The 23,671-nt window shown below is 37.1% G+C and overlaps 1 protein-coding gene across 1 annotated transcript; it reads right to left on the minus strand.

Moving 5' to 3' along the window:
• Positions 1 to 5,351: 5,351 nt before the first annotated feature.
• Positions 5,352 to 13,298, minus strand: KRT222 (keratin 222; the record flags this gene model as incomplete). Its single annotated transcript, XM_081272783.1, has 6 exons — positions 5,352 to 5,580; positions 6,157 to 6,292; positions 6,469 to 6,545; positions 8,682 to 8,902; positions 9,742 to 9,870; positions 13,203 to 13,298. The coding sequence occupies 6 exons, from the start codon at positions 13,296 to 13,298 to the stop codon at positions 5,352 to 5,354; spliced, it is 888 nt and encodes a 295-aa protein (XP_081128909.1).
• Positions 13,299 to 23,671: the final 10,373 nt, after the last annotated feature.

The raw sequence follows: 23,671 nt of genomic DNA on the forward strand, positions 1-23,671 counted from the left end.
AATGAAAGCTGGCTGAGGATGGGAACTTTTGTAATTTTTGAACAATGCATAGTATGGGAAGGTGCTTGTTATTTGTGGAATAAATAAATGAATGACTATCTCATTTTCCTTCTTTGGTTCTTCCTCTGTTCCTTAAGATTTGAAAAATTTAGAAAGGAAGAATATAGGCAAAAGATAATAGAAAAAATCCTCCCTAGTGTTCAATGTACCAAAACCTCTGGGTGAAATATCCAACATGGAAATGTCTGCTCTACTCTCACAGTTTATTTTCTCCAAAGCAAAGAATAGAACATGTGATCTTACATGCAATAAGGATATTTATGCAAACTATAGTATCCATGTTTGGAAATGTGAGTATTCCTGGAAAATATGGGATGCAGTATTAACATGACTGTTACCATTCGTAATGACAAAGGTTGGGAGCCCTCCCATGAGCCTAGTAGGAAACTCCAAATATAGTTGTAGGCCTGAGCACTTTAGTTTTCATTCTGGCAGCAAGATCCAGGCACTTGTCCTGCTTTCCTCTCTGATACTACTCACACTTTCCCCAAGTCAGGGAAGCCAAAACCAATAAGTAATTAAGCTGGGATTCTAGCCCAGGTCTTTGAGTTCTTTCCATAGTACTGTGGGAAGAAGCTGGTGAGGGAGAGAGGATTAGGAGAAGAAAGGACTGTGGCTAGGTAGGAAGAAAGAAAAAGAAGTGGGAGAAAACAAGGAAAAACCTGCAATCCTTCGATACCTCATAGTCCATGAGTAAGCTCTAGGAGGTCTATGAACCCTTTAAAATTGTGTATGATTTTTGTGTGCTTTTTCCAGATAGAGGATTAATAAATTCATCAGATTTTCAAAGAGGACTGTGACTGAGAAGGATGTTGAATTAACCACTAGGACATGGAATTTGTATGTAATATGTTCTGATGGAGTTTTTTTTTTTTAAGATTTTTTTTTTTTTTGGTAGTACTGGGGAATGAACCCAGGGGCTCTCAGTCACTGAACTACATCTCCAGTCCTTATTTATTTATTTATTTATTTAAGACATGGTCTTACTAAGTTGCTGAGGCTGGCTTCAAACTTGTGATTTTTTCCTGTCTCAGCCTTCCAAGTAGCTGGGATTACTGGCATGTACTACTGTGCCCAACTCTGATGCAATTTTTTAAATGGACTCTTTCCCTAAAAATAGGGAAAGGGAGAACAGAACTTTACCTGTGTCAAATAGTCCATAAAAGTCTAGTTATAGGCAAAAAGGTAAAACAGGCAGTTTTGCTCAGCTGTTTCTGTGAAAGCAGACAGAGCTACCATGGGCATTCAGTTTCTATTGCTATAAATAATTGTGAAATACTGAAGCCCAGCAGATTTCCAAGACAGAGCGATTCACACTTTTATAGATTTTGACAAAGTATGATTGCTTTTACAACCTCTGTGTTGGCCTCAAAATAACCTTGATGATTTGGGACATGAGATTTGGCTCATGTTGTGTAAAAAGATGAAAATATTTGAAAACAGGATGGTACTGGAGAATCTGGGCTATGTGGCCATTATCAATTGATTGCTTTGAGGGTCTAGGCCAGGGTTGGCAAAATGGTGCTTCCCCCCCTCCCCCCACAGTCCTGGGTTCAAACCAGGGCCTATTACATGCTAGGCAAGCATTCTACCACTCAACCCTAACCAGGGTTGACAAACTATCACTTTAGGCCAAATCTAGGTTGCAAATAAAATTTTATTTGGGTACAGCTACACCCATCATTTGCATATATTGTTTATGGATGATTGAGGCTATGAGGGCAGAGTTGCTTCTGACCAGAGAAGCCCAAAATCTTTGTGATCTGATATTCTACAGGAAATGTACAGCAACCCTGGCCTAGAGTCTTAAGTGTGTGAGGACAACTTGGAAAGGCTCGTATTAAGACACACACACATGTGTGTGTGTATATATATATATATATATGTGCATATTTAATCTCATTTCAAAATCTTTATTTGCAGTGTATCCATGAATATTGATTGGCAACCTGTGTGTACATGCCGGCTATATCCTCATAAACATAGAACCAAATTCTGCTCTTTGAACAAACTTTCCTTTGATTTCATGTGCTGATAATTTGTGTCATGTGTATATGTATGCAATTTGAAATTTAATTTTAGACCCTGTGCCATAATAAGTTTCCGTTTGAAACTTTCAAACTAATTTAATCATTTTTTACTTAAGAGTTTTTTTAAAAAAAATTTAAAAACCCATGTTAAGAAAACAAATTGAAGGGCAAACTATAAACTTTGACACTATAAAAATTTCTATCAATAAGCAAAATGCTTATATGCAGTATTACTTGTACATTATTGCATAACAAATTATCCCAAAACTTAGTGGCTTAAAATAACATAATAATCATTCACAATCTTCACAGTACATTTTTGTATTTTAAAAACTATCATGGTTGAAACAGTTCAAATTGGGTAACTTACTTGGAAAGAATAATCCTTTTGGAAGCAAAGATTCAAAAGTATTATCTTTATTGATAGTGTTTTAAACTATTACTTAATTTTTTTGTCAGCTATAATTTCCTCACAAATTCTTTACTCGCAGAACCAACTTTTGTGCAAATGGTACTTGACATTTGAGCAGTGCTTTACCAAATATTTTCATGTGTATATTAATTCAAATAACTGTGAGGCAGTCAGGATAGAGATTATTACTAAGCATCACCTTTTTTCCTGGTTTTCAAGTGTGAAAACTGAGGCGTAGGAAATTTAGCATGGACATTCCTCTTACATGGTTAGTGTCAGAGCCAGGGCCAGGATCCTACGATTGTAAGTAGCTGGAATTACTCTTTATTTTTGCATTTCATTATGGAAACATGCATTTGAAAGATTTCTGAGAGATTGAGGAATATTAATTTCTATTCATTTATAAAACAAGGGTAGTATTATTTTGTAGGATTGTTTTAAGGATGAGGGACTGCGAATGACTCTGCTGAACACAATACCTGGATTTGAGGATAAACACCTTAAAAACTGTGGCTACTGTTATTATATTTTCCCCAGAATTGTGTGACTATTTTGATTTTTTTTCTTAGCATAAAACATCAGCATACTATTCTTAATTTATCTTTTGTAAAACAAATTAAAAACCATTATCTATCTTCTATGATTCCAGTTTTCTTTATTCCCCAAGTGAGTGCACTCTCTTTAGTGTGCTTAATCATGCAGAAATATCTTTGAACTAAGAGAAGGATGTATCAAACTCAATACAAGGCAGCTTTGGAGTTCATGTTTCAATATTTTTTATTGTGAGTGGTATCATTTACTTTGGTAAATTCATATCCCGATTTTAAAATGCCTCAAAGCAAATAAAACTTTATTATAAATACAAATACTGTATTTTTAAAATGTACATGTTATACACACAATTTAGTTGCATAGGAGAATTACTATAGCAAGCAGTTACAGTTACATTCATAATGCCCAGTACTAAGGTTTTAACACTGCAATAGATTATACTAGGTATATTGCTTATTATGGTCACTGTTGCTTAGTATAGTAACTTCAGTACAATACATTATATGATTGCATTTTTAAAGCTTTAGTAAAGTTTATAACATTAACTAATATTGAATGAAACTTTTTTTTTTTTTTTGTCCTGCTGGGGATTAAACTCAGGGCCTCCCCTATGCTAGGTAAGCACTCTACCACTGAGTTACACTCCAGCCCAAATGAAACATTTTTATGTTCAGGGTGAGTTTTAGGTCAGATGCTTATGCAAGAATGAGCACTTAACATGCTGTTGTAGTCTTGACAAAACAAACAAACAAACAAACAAACAAAACCAGAACAATAACAAAAAACCTCTTTTCACTAAATAGAATAAGACAGGCTAAAAGGATCTGAAGTTGTGGAAAGAAAATTTAAAATGTATCTCTGTATTATGTTAAAGATTAAAAGATTATTTAACATAATTTTCTTCTGTTTAAAACACACATTTTACTGATATATATATAAATATATATACACATATACATACATATATATTAATGGAGAGAGAGAGAAATTGATTTTAAAGATTGTACTAAAATGCTAACATAGCTGTAGCCCTTACACGATACTTCAACTGGAAAAACATCTGTCAGTTGTATTCAACCATTTTTTTTTCTGCTTAGAAAAAAATTAATAGCCTATAAATTTCTAATGTTTTAAAACAGGTATTTATTAGTTAAGGACTTAATAAATATACCTGTATCAAACAATTTAGGTTGTTTTAAAAACTTTGCAATGATACTTCACTTTCACAAATATATTTTCTATTCATATTTATGACAGTTTGAACAATTTAAAAACAAATCCTATAAACACTTTTACCTTAGATAACAATATTGTTATCTTAGTTCACATAAATTACTGCAAGAAATTTATATTACATCGTATAGTATCGTCTCTAAGGCTCAGAGCAAACTCTTGAATCCCATTTAACTTTATGGTTGTAAAATTTGAGATGAGAGGTTGGTTGGGTGACTGTTCTAGTAACTTCAGGAATCACCTTTTCAAGTTGTTTTTCATGTTTTGTACAATAAACCTTCTGAATTTTTTTCTTTTCTTTTCTTTCTTTCTTTTTTTCTTTTTGGTGAAAGGACAAAACCCTGAAAGTCCTTTTAATAAAGTAACTCTTCTGAAAGTCAATCCTGATTACAAAAAAATTCAGATGTAGAAATTAATTTTATTCAGTCATCAAAATAGCCTTGTGGTACATTCTATAGTTTTCTCAAAACTGCTCGTGGAAAATAACTTTTCTTATTTTTTAAGTGTCCAAATGATTGTCTCAAAAGGAAAAATCTGAAGTGACTAGTGAGCCTCCCCTTAGAAGTCTGCTTATAATTTTTTTTTTAAATTAGAACAACCTTTTTTGTTTTAGCCAGACATAGAATAACAATGAATAACTCAGTGTGACCCTTTACATAATACAGTCATCTTTAAACCAATTATTCTTTTTTCCTTACAGTTTTCTGCCATTGAATGACATTACAGACTTAACTAAGCCAAGTAAACACTCAAACAATCTCTAATAAAATTTCCAGGGAAAGAGAAGACTTTAGAGAATAAATAAAATAGAACCCAAACTGAATTTCTGATTTTATTTTTAGACTCTCCCTCTCTAAAAAGCATACCCATAAATGGATTCAGAATTTTTTTCCCCTTAATGTGTGTGTGTGTGCTCTTCTGAAGAGAATCACAATCACACATGGATCATAATATTTTCCATACACACTTAATAACTTACATTTTAGGACAGAAGGGGTCAGCATGGCACACCCTGGTCCATCCTAGTATCATTTGCAAATCAAATGTTAATTCAAATCATTGGATTAACTAGTTGCTGACGGAGGTTTGATAGAGGGGATGCTGCATGATCTTCTCATGATGAGCCTGACTTCTATGTCTGGCAGATTATCCTGCTTAGTCTGTAAACAGCCTTCGTCAGTGGCTGCTAAATGAAGATCAAACCGAAGAGAAACAGATTTTTTCCTTAATCGAGGGTTATCTTTAAAGAAGGAACCTTCCCATTCTTTAATAACTTCATCCACTTTCTCGGTCCTGAAATGATAAAGTGAACCATTCTATAGGAAGAAGTATGAATACACAAACATACATACATATATATATATATATATATATATATATATATATATATATAAAATATGTATTCCATACTATGAAAAAGAAATCAAGTAATTTATATATATATTTTTGAAAAGAAATGGTGAATTGATTGCATACTCTTTTATCTCTGAGGTTTTTTTTTTTTTTTTTGTACTGGGGATTGAATATAGAGGTGTTTTACTGAGCTACATCCCCAGGCCCCCCCGCCTTTTTTTTTTAATTTTGAGGCAGGTTTTCACTAAATTGCTTAGGCATTGCTGCTGAGACTGGCCTCAGCCTCCCAAGTTGCTGGAGGCATGTGCCACCACACCCAGCTCATCTGAGTTTTTATGTACATATTATGTGTAAAGAAGTCTTTATATACTGTATTTATGTACAGTTAAAAATCTTTGGATATTAAAAGTATGTTTAGAAACATTAAAATAAGATTAATTGCTGGGATTATTTGATGGAAGTTAATTTCTTTACATATGTTTATTATTATTTCTTCATGAAAGTTATTTTACTTACTGAATAGTGCCATGAGCTTCAGTGCTTTCCTTCACAATATTCCCATTTAATATTGCCTGTTTGGTCACTGTTTCCACTTTTTCATCCTCATACTTTTGTGAGAGTTTTGTTGAAAAAGATATTTCATTTATAATGGCTGTAAAAATGTTATTTATGACATTAAATTACAATGTTAACATACTATTCACAATTAAATTAATAGTTTTATTAAAATATTACTTGCTTTTGTTACTTTGGAGTATTTAATTTCATTATAATCCCTATACATAGCACCTTACTTTTCAACTTAGTTTATTTATATAAGAAACTCACCTGAAGGTAAAACAAAACCAACTTTACTGGTGGTAGGTTTTTGATCTTTTTTCCCACCTTGGATACAACCATAATATCTGAAATTGGAAAGAACTATATTATAGGAGCAACACTGTGTTAACAAGTAATTGAAACAAATAGGAAAGTGGATAAATTGTATATCATACAATGAATGCAATATATGACCATGAAAATAAGTGAATGAAGGCTATACTGTATCTCTGTGGATGAATCTCCTAAGCATAATGTTGCATGAAAAAAGAAAAATGCAACTAATTTTATAAAGATTAAAATAACATGTAAAACAATTTCATACTTTGTTTAGGGATACATACAAATTATTATAAAGGAATATATGAGACTAATAAGCATCAAATTCAGGAATCAGGATAAGCAGAGGGGAGAGGATGAGATTGGGGGATATGGTGTAGGTGTCCAGGGAACTGCAACAACATTGGAAATACTTCTTAAACTGGGGGAAGTAGTACATGGGTGTTCATTATACTTTTCTTGATTTTTTTTGTACATCTTAAGTATAGCATTAAAGATTTTGGCACTAGAGATTGATCCAAAGGCTTAAATATGCTAGGCAAGAGCTCTATGGCTGAGCTACACCCCCATCACTTAAAAAAAATCATTATTATTTCAAAAAAACTGAGTAGCTTAGCGCCTTGCTGTTGCTGAGGCTGGCTTTGAACTTGAGACCCTGTCTCAGAGTTGAGGAGTCTGGCTTGAAACTTGCCATCCTCCTGTTGTAGCCTCCTGATAGCTAGGATTACCGGAATGTGCACTGTGCTTAGCTAGAATGATTAAATTTTAGAAAATCGCATTATAGAAATAAATACTAAAGACCAATTTGGCAACATCTTGAATGATTAGGACTTAAATAAAATTCAAAACTGTTCTTTTTACCTAACAACATATGTATTATTGCTTATATGTGTATAGAACTTTATATAAAACTCTATTTCTATCTACATTAGCACTTACAGTGTGCCAGTTAAGCACTTGACACACATGAACTCATTTAATCCTCACAGAAATCCTATAAAGTAGGTATTATTCTCATTTTACAGATGAGAAAACTAAAGCACAGACAGATTAAGTAACTTCCTCGAAGTCATACTGCTAGTAAGCAATATATTTCTGAGCTCATTAATGCTTTTTGAAGGATTAAATAAATGTCAAAACTTATGGGCCAAAGTTGTTTCATCTAGTTGTATAGAGGACTCAGAATTCTGAACAAGCAGGAATAAAGATTTCTTCTTCTTCTTCTTCTTCTTTTTTTTTTTTTTTTTTTGTACTGGGAATAGAACCCAAGGGTGTTCTACCACTGAGCCACATTTCCAGACTTTTATTTATTTATTTATTTATTTTGCAGGGGGTTACCAGGAAATGAACTAAGGGGCACTAGATCATTGAGCCACACCCCCAGCCCTACTTTATATTTTATTTAGAGACAGGGTCTCACTGAGTTGCTTAGCACCTTGCTGTTGCTGAGGCTGGCTTTGAACTTGTGGTTCTCTTGCCTCAGCCTCTCGAGCTGCTGGGATTCCAGGTGTGGGCCACCACATCCCGCTAAAAGTTTCTTTTTATGAGAACATGGAGAATTGGAGGTTATACCATGTTCAAAGATATTTGACCTCATTAGTGATATTGTTTGAATAAATAAGAATTCCTGTTTTGGAGCCTTTTCCTCTCAGGACAACTGGAAGTCTTCTAAATCATGGCTCCAAAAAGTGTTGCTTTCCTTGGTTGTCATATAATTACATTATTATTATGATTATTATTATTTTGGTATTTAATGTATTGTGGGAGTGGGCCCTTTGGGTGGAGTTGTGGTGATAATATGTGACTTCCAAAATTTCTTTGTGGATGGTTTATAGAATTAATATTAAAAGAGATGAACAGTAATTAAAAAGAGAAAGAAGAAAGATCATTTCAGTACTGATCAGGAATTGTTTGCATTTTGTTCTGTTTGACCTTTCAACAGCCGATTTTGGCTCTTGGGTTCCTAGTGTTAGCAAGCTGTAAGTAGCTCTTCCATGTATTCATTGCAGCATGTATTAATCCTGTTTTACTGGAGGAACTCAGTGACTATACCACGTGATGATGGGTTTTGATTTTAGGTTTCCTTTCTATGACTATATCAACAATGACATAAGTGGCTCTATATGTCTGGCCCCTTGTCACTAGCTATGTAGATTAGGTACCTGATTTCTTCCTTTTCTAGGAGGCGGCGATAAGTTGCTATTTCTTGTTCCAGTCTCATCTTCGTGTTGAGAAGCATCTCATGCTCTTGCAGCTGCCTTTCGATGCCCTGCCTGACTTCCTGTAGCTCTCTCTCTAGTCCTTCAATCACAGCCTCTAGGTCTTGCAGCTGCGTCTGGTAATGCTGCTCACTGGCGTGCAGGGAATTTTCAAGGCCCCTTTCCTGTTTATAGAGATGCTCATCAGTGAATCAGTGACACAAAATGTGTTTCTGAAATCTGATTTGCAATGTCTTCATTCTATTGTGTGTGTGTGTGTGTGTGTGTGTGTGTGTGTGACTTTTTTTCCTTTACTTTTTTCTTTTTTTTTTTTTTGGAGCTAGGGAATCAAACCCAAGGCCTTAGTGCATGCTAGGCAATTCCTACCACCAAGCCCCTCCCCACTATTCTTATTTTTTTTTAAGTTGCATTAATTATGTCTCATTTATGCAAGAGATGTTATCCTACAGCTTCATGTACGTTCCAAATTTCTAAAACATATTTATATTTTATATACATAACGAGAGAGCTTATTATATTTCAAAAAAATCCTGTAATAATTCCTGTGGCAAAAAGAAATCCTCTATATTGTGATTAACTTATTGTCACTCTGAGTAATTTGATTTTTTCTTTAAGTATTGAAAATACATTCAATGTCAAAGGCAGAGCAGATTGCTTATGCAAGGCATTTCAGGAAAAGGCTTTAATATTTCTATTAGAAATGTCAAAGGCATGAATTAAAAAAGCTCACTGGTAGGACTTTGGATGCTAATAAGCACCCTATTCCCTATTTCGACCACTAGAGAGCCCCAGGGTGAACTAATTTTGAGTGAGTTGATAAGAGTCAGTTATCAACTCACTCAAGGGTAGAACTGAGCAGCCTTGATTTTCAGTTTCTCACAGTAAAGTGAGGGGTATTGTTCCTTTCCCTTCTTCTTCGGTGCATGCTGTGCAAGAACCCTCGCTGAGCCCTCTGCCCCCTCCCAATCCGACACGGGATGCTGCTTCCAGACCCCAGTCTCACCACGGCGTGGAGAGACTCGATTTCCACTTGCAGGTGGTGCCACTGGCGTCGAGCCTCCTTGAGTTCTGCTTGAGCTGCCTTCAAAGCCTCTTCATCTTTGTCCATTTTTCTGCTGATATCTTCTTCTAGCTGGAAGAAAGCCAACGACGGCAACAACAAACAAAGACAAAGAGCGCTCTTGAAAACCGGACGGATAAAAGCAATGATAAAAAAAATGTACAGAAATAAAAATCATTTTTTTCTTTTAATGGTTAGATTAACAAGGTGTGTCCTTGTGTTTAGTTACAAATAAATTAAATAACGTGACTGTGTCTATTGCGTGCGGAGTCTCAGCTTTCTCTGATATAAAGTGATTTCAAAAGTCCCTTCTGAATAGAATATAGTCTATGAAGTATGGAAAAATACATCTAATTTCATGAAAAAACATCCCCTCTTTAGGGGTTAAATCTTTGACCTTTTTTTCTTAACTTTCCATTATTTATGGATCATTAAGGAAGAACTATTGAAAACTAATGATTATTTTCTTTGGTATTTTCTTGCAGCCTGTTTTTTTAAAAATTATTTTTCAGTTGTAGGAGGACACAATATCTTTATTTTATTTTTACATGGTGCTGAGGATCAAACCCAGTGCCTCACAAATGCTAGGCGGCACTCTGCCTCTGAGCCACAACCCCCAGCCCCTTGTAGCCTGTTTTTTAGAACTTCAGCTATATATCCCCAAATGGGATCAGTACTGGGACCAGGAGTACAAACTGGGAGTAAATATTACTGGAAAGTATATTACTAGTAATTAGAGGATTAAGTTATCATAGGCACTAAGGTTCTTAAATAGATTTCTGTATTAAGAAAACCCACTGTTTATTTACCTTTTTTCAAAATGATCTGATTAGAAGGCATCTTAATTTGGGGTATCTGGGGTAGTAATAAAAATGACATATTAAAGTTTATTTCAAATGTTCTGGTGCTGATATTGGAATTAAAAGAAAGTGTCTTTTTAAAAATTTTTTTAGTTGTAGATGAACACAATATCTTTATTTTATTTATTTATTTTTTAATGTGGTGCTAAGGATTGAACCCAGTGCCTCATGTATGTGTACCAAGCGCTCAACCACTGAGCTCCAACCCCAGCCCAAGAAAACGTCTTTTAACAGAATTCTCAGCATTTGGCCCCAAGAACAGTAAAAGCAACACATCAAATTGATTATAATAGTTTGAAGCCAAAATGACAACTTTTATGTTCTTATGAAAATACATTTTAAAACTAAAAAATTTAATTTGTACAATAGATTTTGTTTAAAAGAAATCGGACTAAATGAAAGGCTGCAAGTAAAGTTGAGGGCAAGGCATTAGAGGACAAAACTCATTATGTTTCTTTTGGTTTGCTGGTTACTTGTTCTTAGAGTCAACTTGGCAAAGTCATACCGCAAGGAACAAATAGAACGTGAAGAAACTTGGAACTGTAAAAGCATTAAAAATGCTGATGTCCCTGGTCTTTTGGATTCTGAGTATGGAATCAGCAGCTAAGCTTGGGAGGTAGTGAGATTCCCACTTCAACTGATAGAAGGTGGCAGAATTGATACTGGGCCAGTTCTGGGGCTAAAGCATAAAAAGCCCTAACAGCTTCCCCTTCTTTGCTCCTGGTAGCCCAGGTCCATCATGTTACAAGCTTGGATACTCTGTTGGAGAGATGTAGATATGCCAGATGGAGAGAGTCCCTGAAGCTATGTGGAGTGAGACACAGGCTCAGTTGTCCTAACTTGAGCCAATCTCCTAACAATGAAGGCCAAAGTGACAAACACATAAAGGGGACATGTTGGTGGTTTCAGGCCAGGTGTGCTCTGATCACTGCATCCCAGTCAACACTGAATGTGGTAGAAGAATTCCCCAACTGAGCCTTGTCACTCCACAGTATCATGACACAGAAAGCCATGGCTATTTTAATCCACTGAGTTTTTGGGGTGGCTTATTATACAGTGATTGGTAACCAAATAGCTTATGTTTCTTTATTTTGTGATTTTTGTTTCTTTTCTTTTTTTTTTTTTTTTTTTTTTTGTCCTGGAATGAACCCAGAACCTTGTATTATTTTGTGATAATTAAATAATCAGGCTTTTTTTGAACTCATTCCATCTGACTTTCCTGAATAATTTGGGAAATAAAATCTTTGAACTTTTATATTAAAACACTGAACTAAACTTATTGTAGTCTTATTTTTTTATTCAGATTTATTCATTTCAGCATTGAGTCTTGCAAACTAAACTTATATTTTTTCCACTCTTGCAAAACAAATTACTTATTGGGTTTATAATTTTAAGAAGTTGTCATCTAATATATATTTTTTTTTTGCCTTCTTATTGTAAAAGGTGAGTAAACTATTTTAACACTTAAATCAAGTTTCTCAGTGACTTTGCTTAGACTCAGGTAATGATCATTCTTTATGAAGATTGAAAATGTTACCCAGAGGTAAAATTTACATTACTAAAATGAGTTGCTAATGGAATAAAGACCTGTGATTTCCTAGCAATATTTATTTCTCTTTTGGTGACCGTCTTAAGTAAACTTTCTGATGTATTGGATGTTTGAAATAGAACTTGAACTCAGATATGATCAAACAAACCAAAACAAACCCCTGAAACAAAATCTCCAAATTTTTGAATATTTGTTTCAAGACTTGAGACCTTAATTAATTGCTAGAGGTGATTGTTATCTTAAAAGTAAGTATGTAAAATTGGGATTTAGCCTTTAAGTCGGCTCTCTCTCTCTCTTTAAAATACATATTGCAAGCCATATGCAATATGCTAACATATTGGAAATAAACATTTCTGATAGTGCAAAACAAAACAAAAAAATCTATACCCTTAAATGACCCTTAGCAAAATTTGGGAAATTTTGATTGTCAGAGTTTATATCAATGGTTCTGAATGCCATACTCCCAACTCAGATGATTTCTCTTTATAACAGTCTAATATAAAACCGAACTCATTAAAAAGATCATAGAAACCTTTTAGAAACATTTCAATCTCCAGAAAGCATTCACGCCACCGACTCTTACTCCTAAAGCCTTCCTTTGAAAGACTATCCTTGGAATAATTTCTATAAATAACTCCATACTCTTCTCTGAAGGGTTATTGGAAATGCATCCTTCCTGAAGAACATCCCAAGGAGGTCAGAGGGCACCGTTTTATGGCTTGTTGACCTCATGATTTATTAATGACCGCCACCTCATATCATTCATTACAAAAATCAAATGCATGCATCCACATTTGTTGAATGGTCATTTAACAGTGCAATCACAGTATTTCCCCCTGTCATTCCAGTCCCACTGCAGTAAAACCTAGGCTCCTTCCCCAGTATATGCTGCATTGAAAAGGAAATACTGTACCTCAGAGAGGCCGGGACAGGAATTGGGTAGACATGGACTGTCTCCTTATCCTGGGAGGTGCCTGTCTGTATGAAATCATTACCTGGAGCCTTGCTGAGAGCACCGTCTCTATCTGATTGCTGGTGAGGAGCTTTTCATAGTTTGCCCTGATCTCATTGAGGAGCTGGGACAGTTCCATTCTTTTCCCATCCTCCACCTTGGCTAACTGAACCTTATCGATAGGATGAGTCGCTGCGGCAGAGCCTGCCCGGTCTGCGTCGCTGAGAGCAGGCGCCCCGCGCGGGGAGCCTTAAAGACGCAGAGCTCCTTTTCCTGAAGCCTCGGAAATCCCTGTGGTTTTTCATCGGATGTTTGCCAATCAGGGGGCCCATCGTGCGTTCCTGTTGTCACTGGTATTGTAGAAATGGCAGAATCTCCACGAAGGCAAGGGGATTAAAAAGACCCTCAGTCATTCCTGAGCACGTGTTGGGGGCAAGGGGGGATTCATTCATTGTGTGGAAAGGAAATGGGGCATAACATTCAGAAAATTATGTTTTGTTTTGTTTTGTTTTGTTTTTCCCAAGATGGAAATAAAATCTGGGCCCATAGAGGATAGCTAAATTTTTTTCTTTTATGGTTTTTCTCACCATTTAGATTCTTTAAACAGAAAGGCTGTGGTTGATCGTTGGGATATGCATGTTGTAAATCATAAATATTCTGACAGTGGTTGGGAAAAGTTACCATCAGATGAGGTTGACAATTGTCATTAGCCAATACTGAGATATATGAACCTGATTGGCTATTTCTCTCAACTGTGCAACTCTCTGTGGCCTGCGGACCTGATAGCAGATTTTGATGTATGGAGGTAAATCTCGAAAGGCGTATTTCAGATGAAGCCAAGGCTAGTGGTAACTGCTCATAGAGTGTGGGAGCCACAACTTAACATGACCGGTGTTTGAACAAGGTGGAAGAAATAGAACCATTTTGGTCCCTGGAGAGGCTGAATTCACTGAGGTCCGATTTACTGTGAGATCACTTCTTCATTAGTAAACATGCAATTAGTGACAACTCATACCTAGAACACACCACTTGTGATCTTCCAAAACAGGGAGTACTTTGGGTCTCTGATTCCACTCAATCTTCACAATCCCTGACATTCTGTGGCCTGTAAAGGTGAGTAGACTAAGGCTGGCTGGAACTTTGATTGCTTGGTTGTATTTCATTGCTTCATCTGCCTCTGCAGTATCTCTCTTCCCACTTAAATTCCTTGTTCCATCTGGCATGCTGGTGGCTGAAATGTGTTTTTTTTTTTTTTTTTTTTTTTTTTTTGTGGATGGATCTGTTGTGGTCACTCGTAGGGTGGCTTGGCTGAATTTTATATGGAGCACAGATCTTGGCTCTAGCGCACACAGGGCCTTTGCATATACATCTAGCTTTTACAATTTCTGAATTAGTTCACTTCTGGCCAGATCAATCTGTACCTGGCATTCCCACAATCCTTTCTAAGCCAAGATGGCTCACCCCCAACTCCTGTGGAAGGGAGAGTTTCTAGATCATTTCTGGATGGATCCATCTCCTCCACACTCCCTGCCAGTCACAACTCCATAGATTGTTCAGAGACTTATAAGATAGCCTGACACAAGAAGCTCTGATGAAAGAGGGGCCACGGATGACCACCCAGGCCAAACCGATTCCCTTTCTTAGTGATCAATACTGAGACATATGAACAGAATGAGGCATTGGAAGCGGAGGAGAAAGAAGAACGTGATGAATTAAACTCTTACATTAAATTCAGGAACAATAAATTAAATGCTTCCTGTTGCTTTATATGAGCTTCTGTTAACCTCTGCCTCAAACAGAGAACTAAAGTAGATTCTTCGGAGCCCTGTCCTGGCAATCTTCATTTTGAACAGATTTCTTAGGTATTTCCTATGAACCCCACAAAGTGCTATTACAAATACAGCATGGACCATAAATGCAAACCACGAAGTGATTTAAAATTTTGAATAAGCATATCAAAAGATGTAAAAAGAAACAGTGAAGCTAACTTAACATTTTATTTTAACACCATATGTCTAAAATATAGTAATCAAAATAAAACATTAATGAGATTTTACATTTTTATTTAAAAATTTTTTTGAGGAGTACCAGGGATTGAACTCAGAGGCACTTGACCACTGAACCACATCCCCAGCCCAATTTTGTATTTTGTTTAGAGGACAGGGACTCACTGAGTTGCTTGGTGCCTCGCTTTTGCTGGGGCTGACTTTGAACTGGTGATCCTCCCGCTTCAGCCTCCTGAGCCTCTGGGATTATAGATGTGTGCCACCACACCCGGAAAGATCTTGAATACCCTTTTCAAGGAAAAATACTGCTACACTGCTTTTCAAAAAAACTGGTCCTACCCAGGTGGCACATGCCTGCAATCCTAGCCACATAGGAGGCTAAGGCAGGAGAATGACAATTAGAGACCAGCCTGGGTGACTTAGTCAGATCAATCAATGAATTAATCAATCAAAAAATAAAAGAAGGGTTGAGGATGTAGCTCAGTGGTAGAGTGTTTGCCTAGGATGTTAAAGGGCCTGGATCCAACCACTAGTACTGCAAACGAAACAAAACAAAAATATCCTACTTTTTATTTAAAAAATCAGTAATAATATTTCTTCAAGACTATGGTCCATGCAAAATTGGGGGGCTCATGGAATTCTTTGTGTATTAGCCATAGTTACATCCTATTCTCTTATGCCTCAGATACCATATCAGAATTCAAGGGTGTCAATCTTATAGATGATTATAACTTCACTGCAGTTTCTTTTTTTTTTTTAATGAGTAGGATTTGTTTTTTATTTTTATTTATTTATTTTTTGTGGTGCTGGGGATTGAACCCAGGGCCTTGTGCATGTGAGGCAAGCACTCTATCAATTGAGCTATATCCCCAGCCCCATTCACTGTAGTTTTTTTTTTTTTTTTAAAGAGAGAGTGAGAGAGGAGAGAGAGTGAGAAAGAGAGGGAGAGAGAGAGAGAGAGAGAGAGAGAGAGAGAGAGAATTTTTAATATTTTTATTTTTTAGTTCTCGGCGGACACAACATCTTTGTTGGTATGTGGTGCTGAGGATCGAACCCGGGCCGCACGCATGCCAGGCGAGCGCGCTACCGCTTGAGCCACATCCCCAGCCCCCATTCACTGTAGTTTTAAAAATTACTTCATTAATAGGAACAGGTTATTTCTAGTTATTAAAAGTGTACCTTATTCATAGGAAAGTTAGTGATAACAGACCTCACAACTGCTAACATGCTGTGGTTGAAGACTTCTTTCTAGGGACAGCCACAGGATGTCTCTGTGTCTGCACACTGAAATCCCTTGAAGAACTTTAAAAAATAGTGATGAGTGAGTGCATCTCTTTTCCAGATATTCTGACTTCATGAGCTCAGGATGTGGCCTGGGCAACAGAATTGTAAAAACAAAAGCAGATAGTAAAAAATATGTCCGCCAGCCAGTCTAAAACACTGCATATTTGGGAAGCACTGTTACACATGTTTAAGTTTATTCCCTTTCATTTTTCTCTCATTCTTTCTCCAGAGGAAATGGGTTAGGGGTCCAGTCTACACAAGCAAAAATTAATAAGCAGTACTGCTACATTAAACTAAAAAGCTTCTGAAAAAGAAACAATCAGCAAAACTGAAAAGGCAACCTTAGGACTGGGGGGAAAAAAGTTGTAAACCACAAATCTGATGGGGGGTAAATATCCAAAATTTGTAAATAACTCTTTTATTTGGTATTGGGAATGAACCCAAAGGCCCTTAACCACTGAACTACATCCCCAGTCTTTTTTTTTTTTTTTTTTTTTTTTTTGAGACAATGTCTTACCAAGTTGCTTAAGGCCTCAGTAAATTGCTGAGGCTGGCCTCCAACTTGTGATCTCCTGCCTCAGCCTCCTGAGATGCTGGGATTACAGGTGTGTGCCACCATGTCTGGCTGTAAAGAACTCTTACGACTCAGTAGCAGAAAGACAAATAATCTGTGTGAGAAATGAGAAAAGGACTAGACCATTTCTTCAAAGAAGACATTAAAATAGCTAACAGGTATAAAAGAAAGTGCCTGACATTATTAATCATCAGGGAAATGCAAATTAAAACCATCAGGGGTTACCACTCAAACGCTTTAGGATGATGATAATCACAAAGATAGGAGATAACAAATGTTGACAAGGGTGGATAAAAGGGAAGCCAGGAACACTGTTGGTTGGAAATTAGTCTGGTACATACATTATGGAGAACAATATAGAGATTCCAATAGAAATTATAAATAGAACTGCCATATGACCCAGCAATCCCTCTTCTGTGTATATACCCCAAAGAGATGGAATTACCACTATTTAAAGACATCTGCACTCCCACATTCATTGCAGCATTGTACTGAAAATAGTAAAAAATATTGAAACAACCAACACGTCCATCAATGGATGAATGGCTAAAGAAAAGGTAGTATGTATATGCAATGGAATATTACTTCATCTTAAAAAGCAGATCCTGCCATTTGCTGCAACAGGGATGGACCTGGAGGACATTATGCTAAGTGAAATTAGCTGGAAGCAAAGAAAATATTGCATGATTTTACTTATATGTGGAATCCTTTTACAAACCCCAAATGTTAAATATACAGACTTAGAGAATAAAATAATGGCTACCTGAGTGAGGGTGAGGGTGAGAAGAAGAAATTAGAGAGATGAAAGTCACAAGATACAAAGTAGCAGAGATGCACAAGTCTAGAGATGTAATGTATGACATGAGGACTCTGGTTGATAGTTGGGATTTTCATTTTTTTTTTAAATGAGAGAGTGGGGGGGGGGAGAGAGAGAGAGAGAGAGAATTTTTAATATTTATTTTTTAGTTCTCGGCGGACACAACATCTTTGTTGGTATGTGGTGCTGAGGATCGAACTCGGGCCGCACGCATGCCAGTTGAGTGCGCTACCGCTTGAGCCACATCCCCAGCCCGGGATTTTCATTAAGTAAATTGATTTTATATGCTCTTGTCACTAAAGGAAGTAACTATGTGAGATGATAGACAAGCTAATTTGCTTCACTATAGTAACCCTTCATTATCTACATGTATCCCAGAACATCATGTTTTAAACCTCAAATAGCTGGGCATGGGTGGTGCACATCTGTAATCCCAGAGGCTCGGGAGATTGAGGCAGGAGGATTACAAATTCAAAGCCAGCCTCAGCAAATTAGCAAGGACCTAAGCAATTCAGCAAGACCCTGTCTCAAAATAAAATATAAAAAAAAATGGGCTGAGGATGTGGCTCAGTTGTTAAGCTCCCCTGGGTTCCATCCTTGTTCCCAAAAAGCAAAGCAAAGCAAAAACAAACCCCTCAAATATACAAAATTTATTTGAAAAAATAAAATACATGATTAAAGAAGAAGAAAAGAAGAAGTCTCTTTTATTTTCAGTGGGAGAAACTAAGCCTCTTATTTTTACTTTGTATCTGTCTCTATAATATCCAGCTGCCCTCTCTAGTACCTCCTAGATGTACTAGATGCTCTGTAACCTGGTGGCATGGAAACAGCAGGTAGATTGTTTTTGGCTCTATCTGTCTGACACACAGTGCAGTCATCACCTATTTGGCTCTTGTCCCTTTCCTGGGGTTACAATACAGGAAGCAGGGCACAGTTCTCCTAAATGATCATTTTTCTGAACTTGCTTCAGTTTTGCTGCTTTGTGGGGACAATGACTCAGAAGCGGGCCCAGGGCTCTTGTCTCTTGGGCCCCACCTCTGCGTGGTCTCAGCAATCTTCAGGCTATGGGAAGCTGTTCTTTTCTTGAGGGTGAGATGGAGAATCCTGCTCTCGTCACTAGCACCTACGCCACACAACCTGTCTGTCTTGTTCACTATTGTGCCGCCACTGTCTGGCTCTGTGCCTGGCACAGAAAAAGCAGAGATGAATACGTGTGAGAGAAACATTTCTTCTGAACACTTAACCGGTTCCTGAGTTCCCCCCACTTGAAGATCAAGATCTGGGAAACCATTTGACTTGTTTTACCTTCCCCAGAGACAATGAGCATGTAGTGAAAAAATTACTCAGGAAATGGTAGCTGATCTGGACATCACTTAAATCTGTTCGAAGGGGTGTGAAAATATGTTTTTTTTTTAAAAAAATCTGCAACATGAAGCTTGCAAATTAATGATATGAAGTTCTGAGCATTTCATCTATAATTGCATTATTTTGATTGAGTCAAACAGCTATTGTTAGTTTCATCATTTAGCTTGTACCAAAAGATCGATCAACTTTTTTTTCACTTTTAAGTACTTGTTTTGATTTTTCCCCTCATCCCTCTTCCTCTCTCAATTGCATGGAGACGACCTTCATAGGTGCAACTGGATTGTATCTTCTCTAGTTCCTATTTACTTGAAGCAGGTGAAGGAAGCAAATTATCAAGAGATGGATAAGTAGCTTAAAATAATACTAAATTCCTCAAGATTTTAGTGTTTATAAATCCCAGCAAATCAGACATGCACCCACCTCCATCTTGCTGACTTTTTAACTGGGTGATATGATGGGAATTTGGCATGAAATTTTCTAGGAAAACAGCATCTCTTCTAGTCCATTTGAATGTAAACATGTCACCTGCCAGAAGGGATTTTTTTTTATAAAGGGAAAATATTGAAAGGAAAGTAATGGATTAATTTATTCTTATGTAATAATTTGGGCACATAAATTGCACCCTTCATATTATCTAATCTTGTATCTATGGATGACAAATCATAATTCAGTTAATGTTTTGTCTTTGCTCCACATAAATATCGTGTTTTGTTTTTTTTATTCTGAAAAGCATAATAGATAGAATGGATGGCAATCCAACTTTATACTAAGTGGCATTTCCCTCCAGGCAGTTGCAATTATGAATCTCTTTTTTTTAGATGGGCAGATTGTACCCAACTGATCTTTTAATTTTGGGTGATAATCTTATAGAGCTTGGGTATTGTTTCATTTATGAAGTATAATTTCTTTAGCAGCTTAAGATATCTCTTTTTAATCAAGCATACATTTTAATAGGATTATAGATATATAGTCAGCAGAAAAGCATTTTTTAAATATAAAAAACATTGCTATAAACAATAGGCCTTTACTGACTCGATCCCTCTTTGTTATGCCATTCATTTTTCTATTCACAGGAGCATGCCTCTGCACGATACAGGTTAATCTTGTGTTTCATGTATCAGTTAAGAAGGTAATTTGATAAAGAGCTGTGTGATGGAATGTATGGGTCAGGATTTTTCAGCAGGCTTTCAGTGTGTATGAGAAATGCTTACATGTGCATTTATCCTGCATGTGCATTTTGTATGGAGTGACTATGTCATATGACATACAAAGTCTTATTCCTGGCAGACACTGGACTCATTTTCACTGCTGTAACTCAAGGGTTAAAAAACAGGGCAATTTCTCCAGTCAAGGATTTTGCCTTCAGGTCTTATTTCCTCTGGCATCTTCTATGGTGCTTCCTCTTCTTACCTTGTGAACTATAGTCCAACACATGCAAATGCTTAGAGAGCAAGGTCATTTTAGGAAGCCAATTATATAGGGTTTCTTTGTATTACAAATACAGTTTATTAGCATGCATGAGGCCCTGGGTTCAGCCACCAGTACTGAAAAAAAAATATAATTCATGTTGTTTCATTAACTTTGCAGATTATGAACATCTAACAGAACGATTCAGAATTCAATTTGCACTTCTTCATTCTGTTTCGTCACAGGAGAGCGAGGAGCTGAAGCTCGGAACTTTGGTTCTTGTGTTCCAATGAAAAAATTGAAAGCAAAAGCCATGCAAGAGAACTTTATCGTAAGTGAAGGTAAAGTAGAATCCAAGTGGGATGAAAGCAGAGAAAGGCTCAAGCAGAGAGCACTCTCAAGGGAGAGAGTGGGCTGTTTTGAGCACAAAGGGGACAGTGCCCTTTCCAAATTTATTGCTGTTTTGTGGTTGTCTGGAGAATTGGAGTCCTTCTTCAGCAACCTTCACCAATCAGGAGTTCAACTCTTCCTTTACATTGAGAGGTAGAGTTTAAAAAATATATTTATATATATTTTAAAATATATTATATATAAATATTAATTAATTAATATATATATATAAAGTATAATTAAATAATTTTATATATATATATATATATATATATGGTTTTAGGTGGACACAATATCTTTTTTTTTCATATTTATTTTTCAGTTCTCGGCGGACACAACATCTTTGTTTGTATGTGGTGCTGAGGATCGAACCCGGGCTGCACGCACACCAGGTGAGCGCGCTACCGCTTGAGCCACATCCCCAGCCCGACACAATATCTTTATTTTATTTTTATGGTGCTGAGAATCGAACCCCGTGCCTCATGTATACTAGGCGAGCCCTCATGCAGTAGAGTTTTTGACATTAGTTGCTCCTTTCTGGATTTGTCATGGTGGCCATCCTATTTGGGGGTAGGAGGCTTCATCTTCAAGTCAATCCTAAGTTAATGTGGGTAATGGGGTCAGTGATGTTTCAGAAGTGACCTTAGTGTGCCTGAAATACTAAAGAAACCTCCCTTCCAAGGTATATGGAGGAACCTATGGCCATACTTCCTAGCTTTATCTTGACCTTTATGGATTCTTTCAAGAGTTAGTCCCATACATCCTCCTTTCTTGTGTATTCCCCCCTACCCCTCCCCCCATTAGCTCCTTTTACTTTTGTTTTTTCTCAAGGTTTCTGTGCCAATGTTTTTGTACAGGTTATCTGCTACAAGTTATCTGTTCATCTGTCTTGGCAGAAACTTAAAGAAAACTTTAAGAATAACTTAAAGGAAACCTGTGACCTTGCCATGCATTTCACTGCTCATTACCACTACCTATCATTTCATCTGGAACTGCCTTGCTTAAGTCCCTGCCTTCGAAATTCTAGTTTGCAGGCTACAACTGTGCACCCATCCCCTAGGCCCACTTGCACTACAAAATTTACTTTTCCCTTCTGGTCCCTGGAAGAGAGATCTTTGTTGGGTTCTGAAACCAAGGAAAACCTAAATCAACCCTCTAGCTTCACTTGCTTTTAGTTACATGTTTTTAGTTGCCTTTAAAGATCGCAAATTTTGAGGGGAAGGCTGTGTCTCCAGTGGATCCACGGCTCAGGATTCAAGCAGTGTGAATACTGCTTCTTAGTGAGACTGATGAAAAAGAGTTCCCTGGAACTCAATATCAGACAGAGACCCTTAGAGATTCAGAAATGATGGCTCATTGAAACAAGAACAAGAAAGAGTACACCGGAGCCAAGCCCGTGGCACAGCAACAGTGGTACTGGTTCACTGTGGAGGGGAGGAATAATAAAACCAGAGAGAAACACAATGGAAATTTGGCATGAAAAAATCTGTAGATCCAAAAATCAGCCTGAACTCAGTTGATCCAGAGGCTGCGTAGTGAACTGGTGATTGAATAGTGTTGTGTTTCTCATTGGCAAACGGAGAGCTGGGCAGGAGTCACCTTGAGGGGGCCATGCTATGGCTTATTTCTAATCAGCCCGCAGGGACTTTGTTGGATGTTATTTGCTCCAGAGAGATAGATCAATCCACTCCAGGAGTATGGCCAGGTGGATGCTGATCTCTGCTGGGAGTCTGGATCTCGGGAGCCTCTTAAGACTTCAATTCATGGGACATTGGAACCAACCCTTCACAGGCCTCACACACTCTGCTGCCCATGAATACAGCCTTCCAAAGCTTAGTCCCCAAGTGTATTCTCTCCTGCCTGTTCAGCTTCTTGACCCTCTTCAGTTGGTCATGTGAGCCTCCAAAATCAAAGGGAAAGCAAACTGGATTCCCCCTTCATTTTTCCAGACTTGAATCCTCCTGGATACAATCTTCTCTGAGCCTGTTTCATTCATATTCGGCTAGGCACACCCTAGGCCACACAGTAGGTGTTTGCTGGGACAGTAGGACAATATTTGTTATGATTTCTCAGAGCACAAACTCTAAAAGCTAGAGGACTGGGATGATGTGTTCCAAGCCCTGAAATAAAAATAGATATCAACAAAGTTTGCTATATCCAGCAAAGCTTTCCTTCAGAATTGAAGAAGAAATAAAAATCTTCCAAGATAAGCAGAAGGTAAAAGAATTCATGACTACTAGGCCGGCACTAGAGAACATTCTTAAAGAAATACTTCACACAGAAGAAATAAAAAAACAAACCACCAAGTTCATAAATGGATAATTCTCATTTGAAGAGTAGCTAAGCCAATGAGAAACAGGACCAAATTAAACATGATAAGTCAATCGCAATTGTGAGAGGTGGCCACTCTGAATGATTTGCATCATCCTTCCCTGAGTGGAGAAGCTTTGATGGTCACTACATCTCGTAGTGACTTGGATATTGCCCCAGTCCTAGAAGTTTGAGGACGTGTCTTCAGATGTAGGCGTGTTGTCTATGAATCGAGCTACGCTCACCAGTTCCTTTGTGATATTACCCCTTTGCCCTGTTTGGGATCGAATGTTCCATGGAAATGTCCTTTGTGTGTCCCTTTCTCTTGCTCTGCCTTTGGGTGTGGCCTTCCTAGATGT

The sequence above is a fragment of the Spermophilus citellus genome (assembly GCF_964194105.1).
Source record: "Spermophilus citellus genome assembly, chromosome: 17".
Lineage (NCBI taxonomy): Eukaryota > Metazoa > Chordata > Mammalia > Rodentia > Sciuridae > Spermophilus > Spermophilus citellus.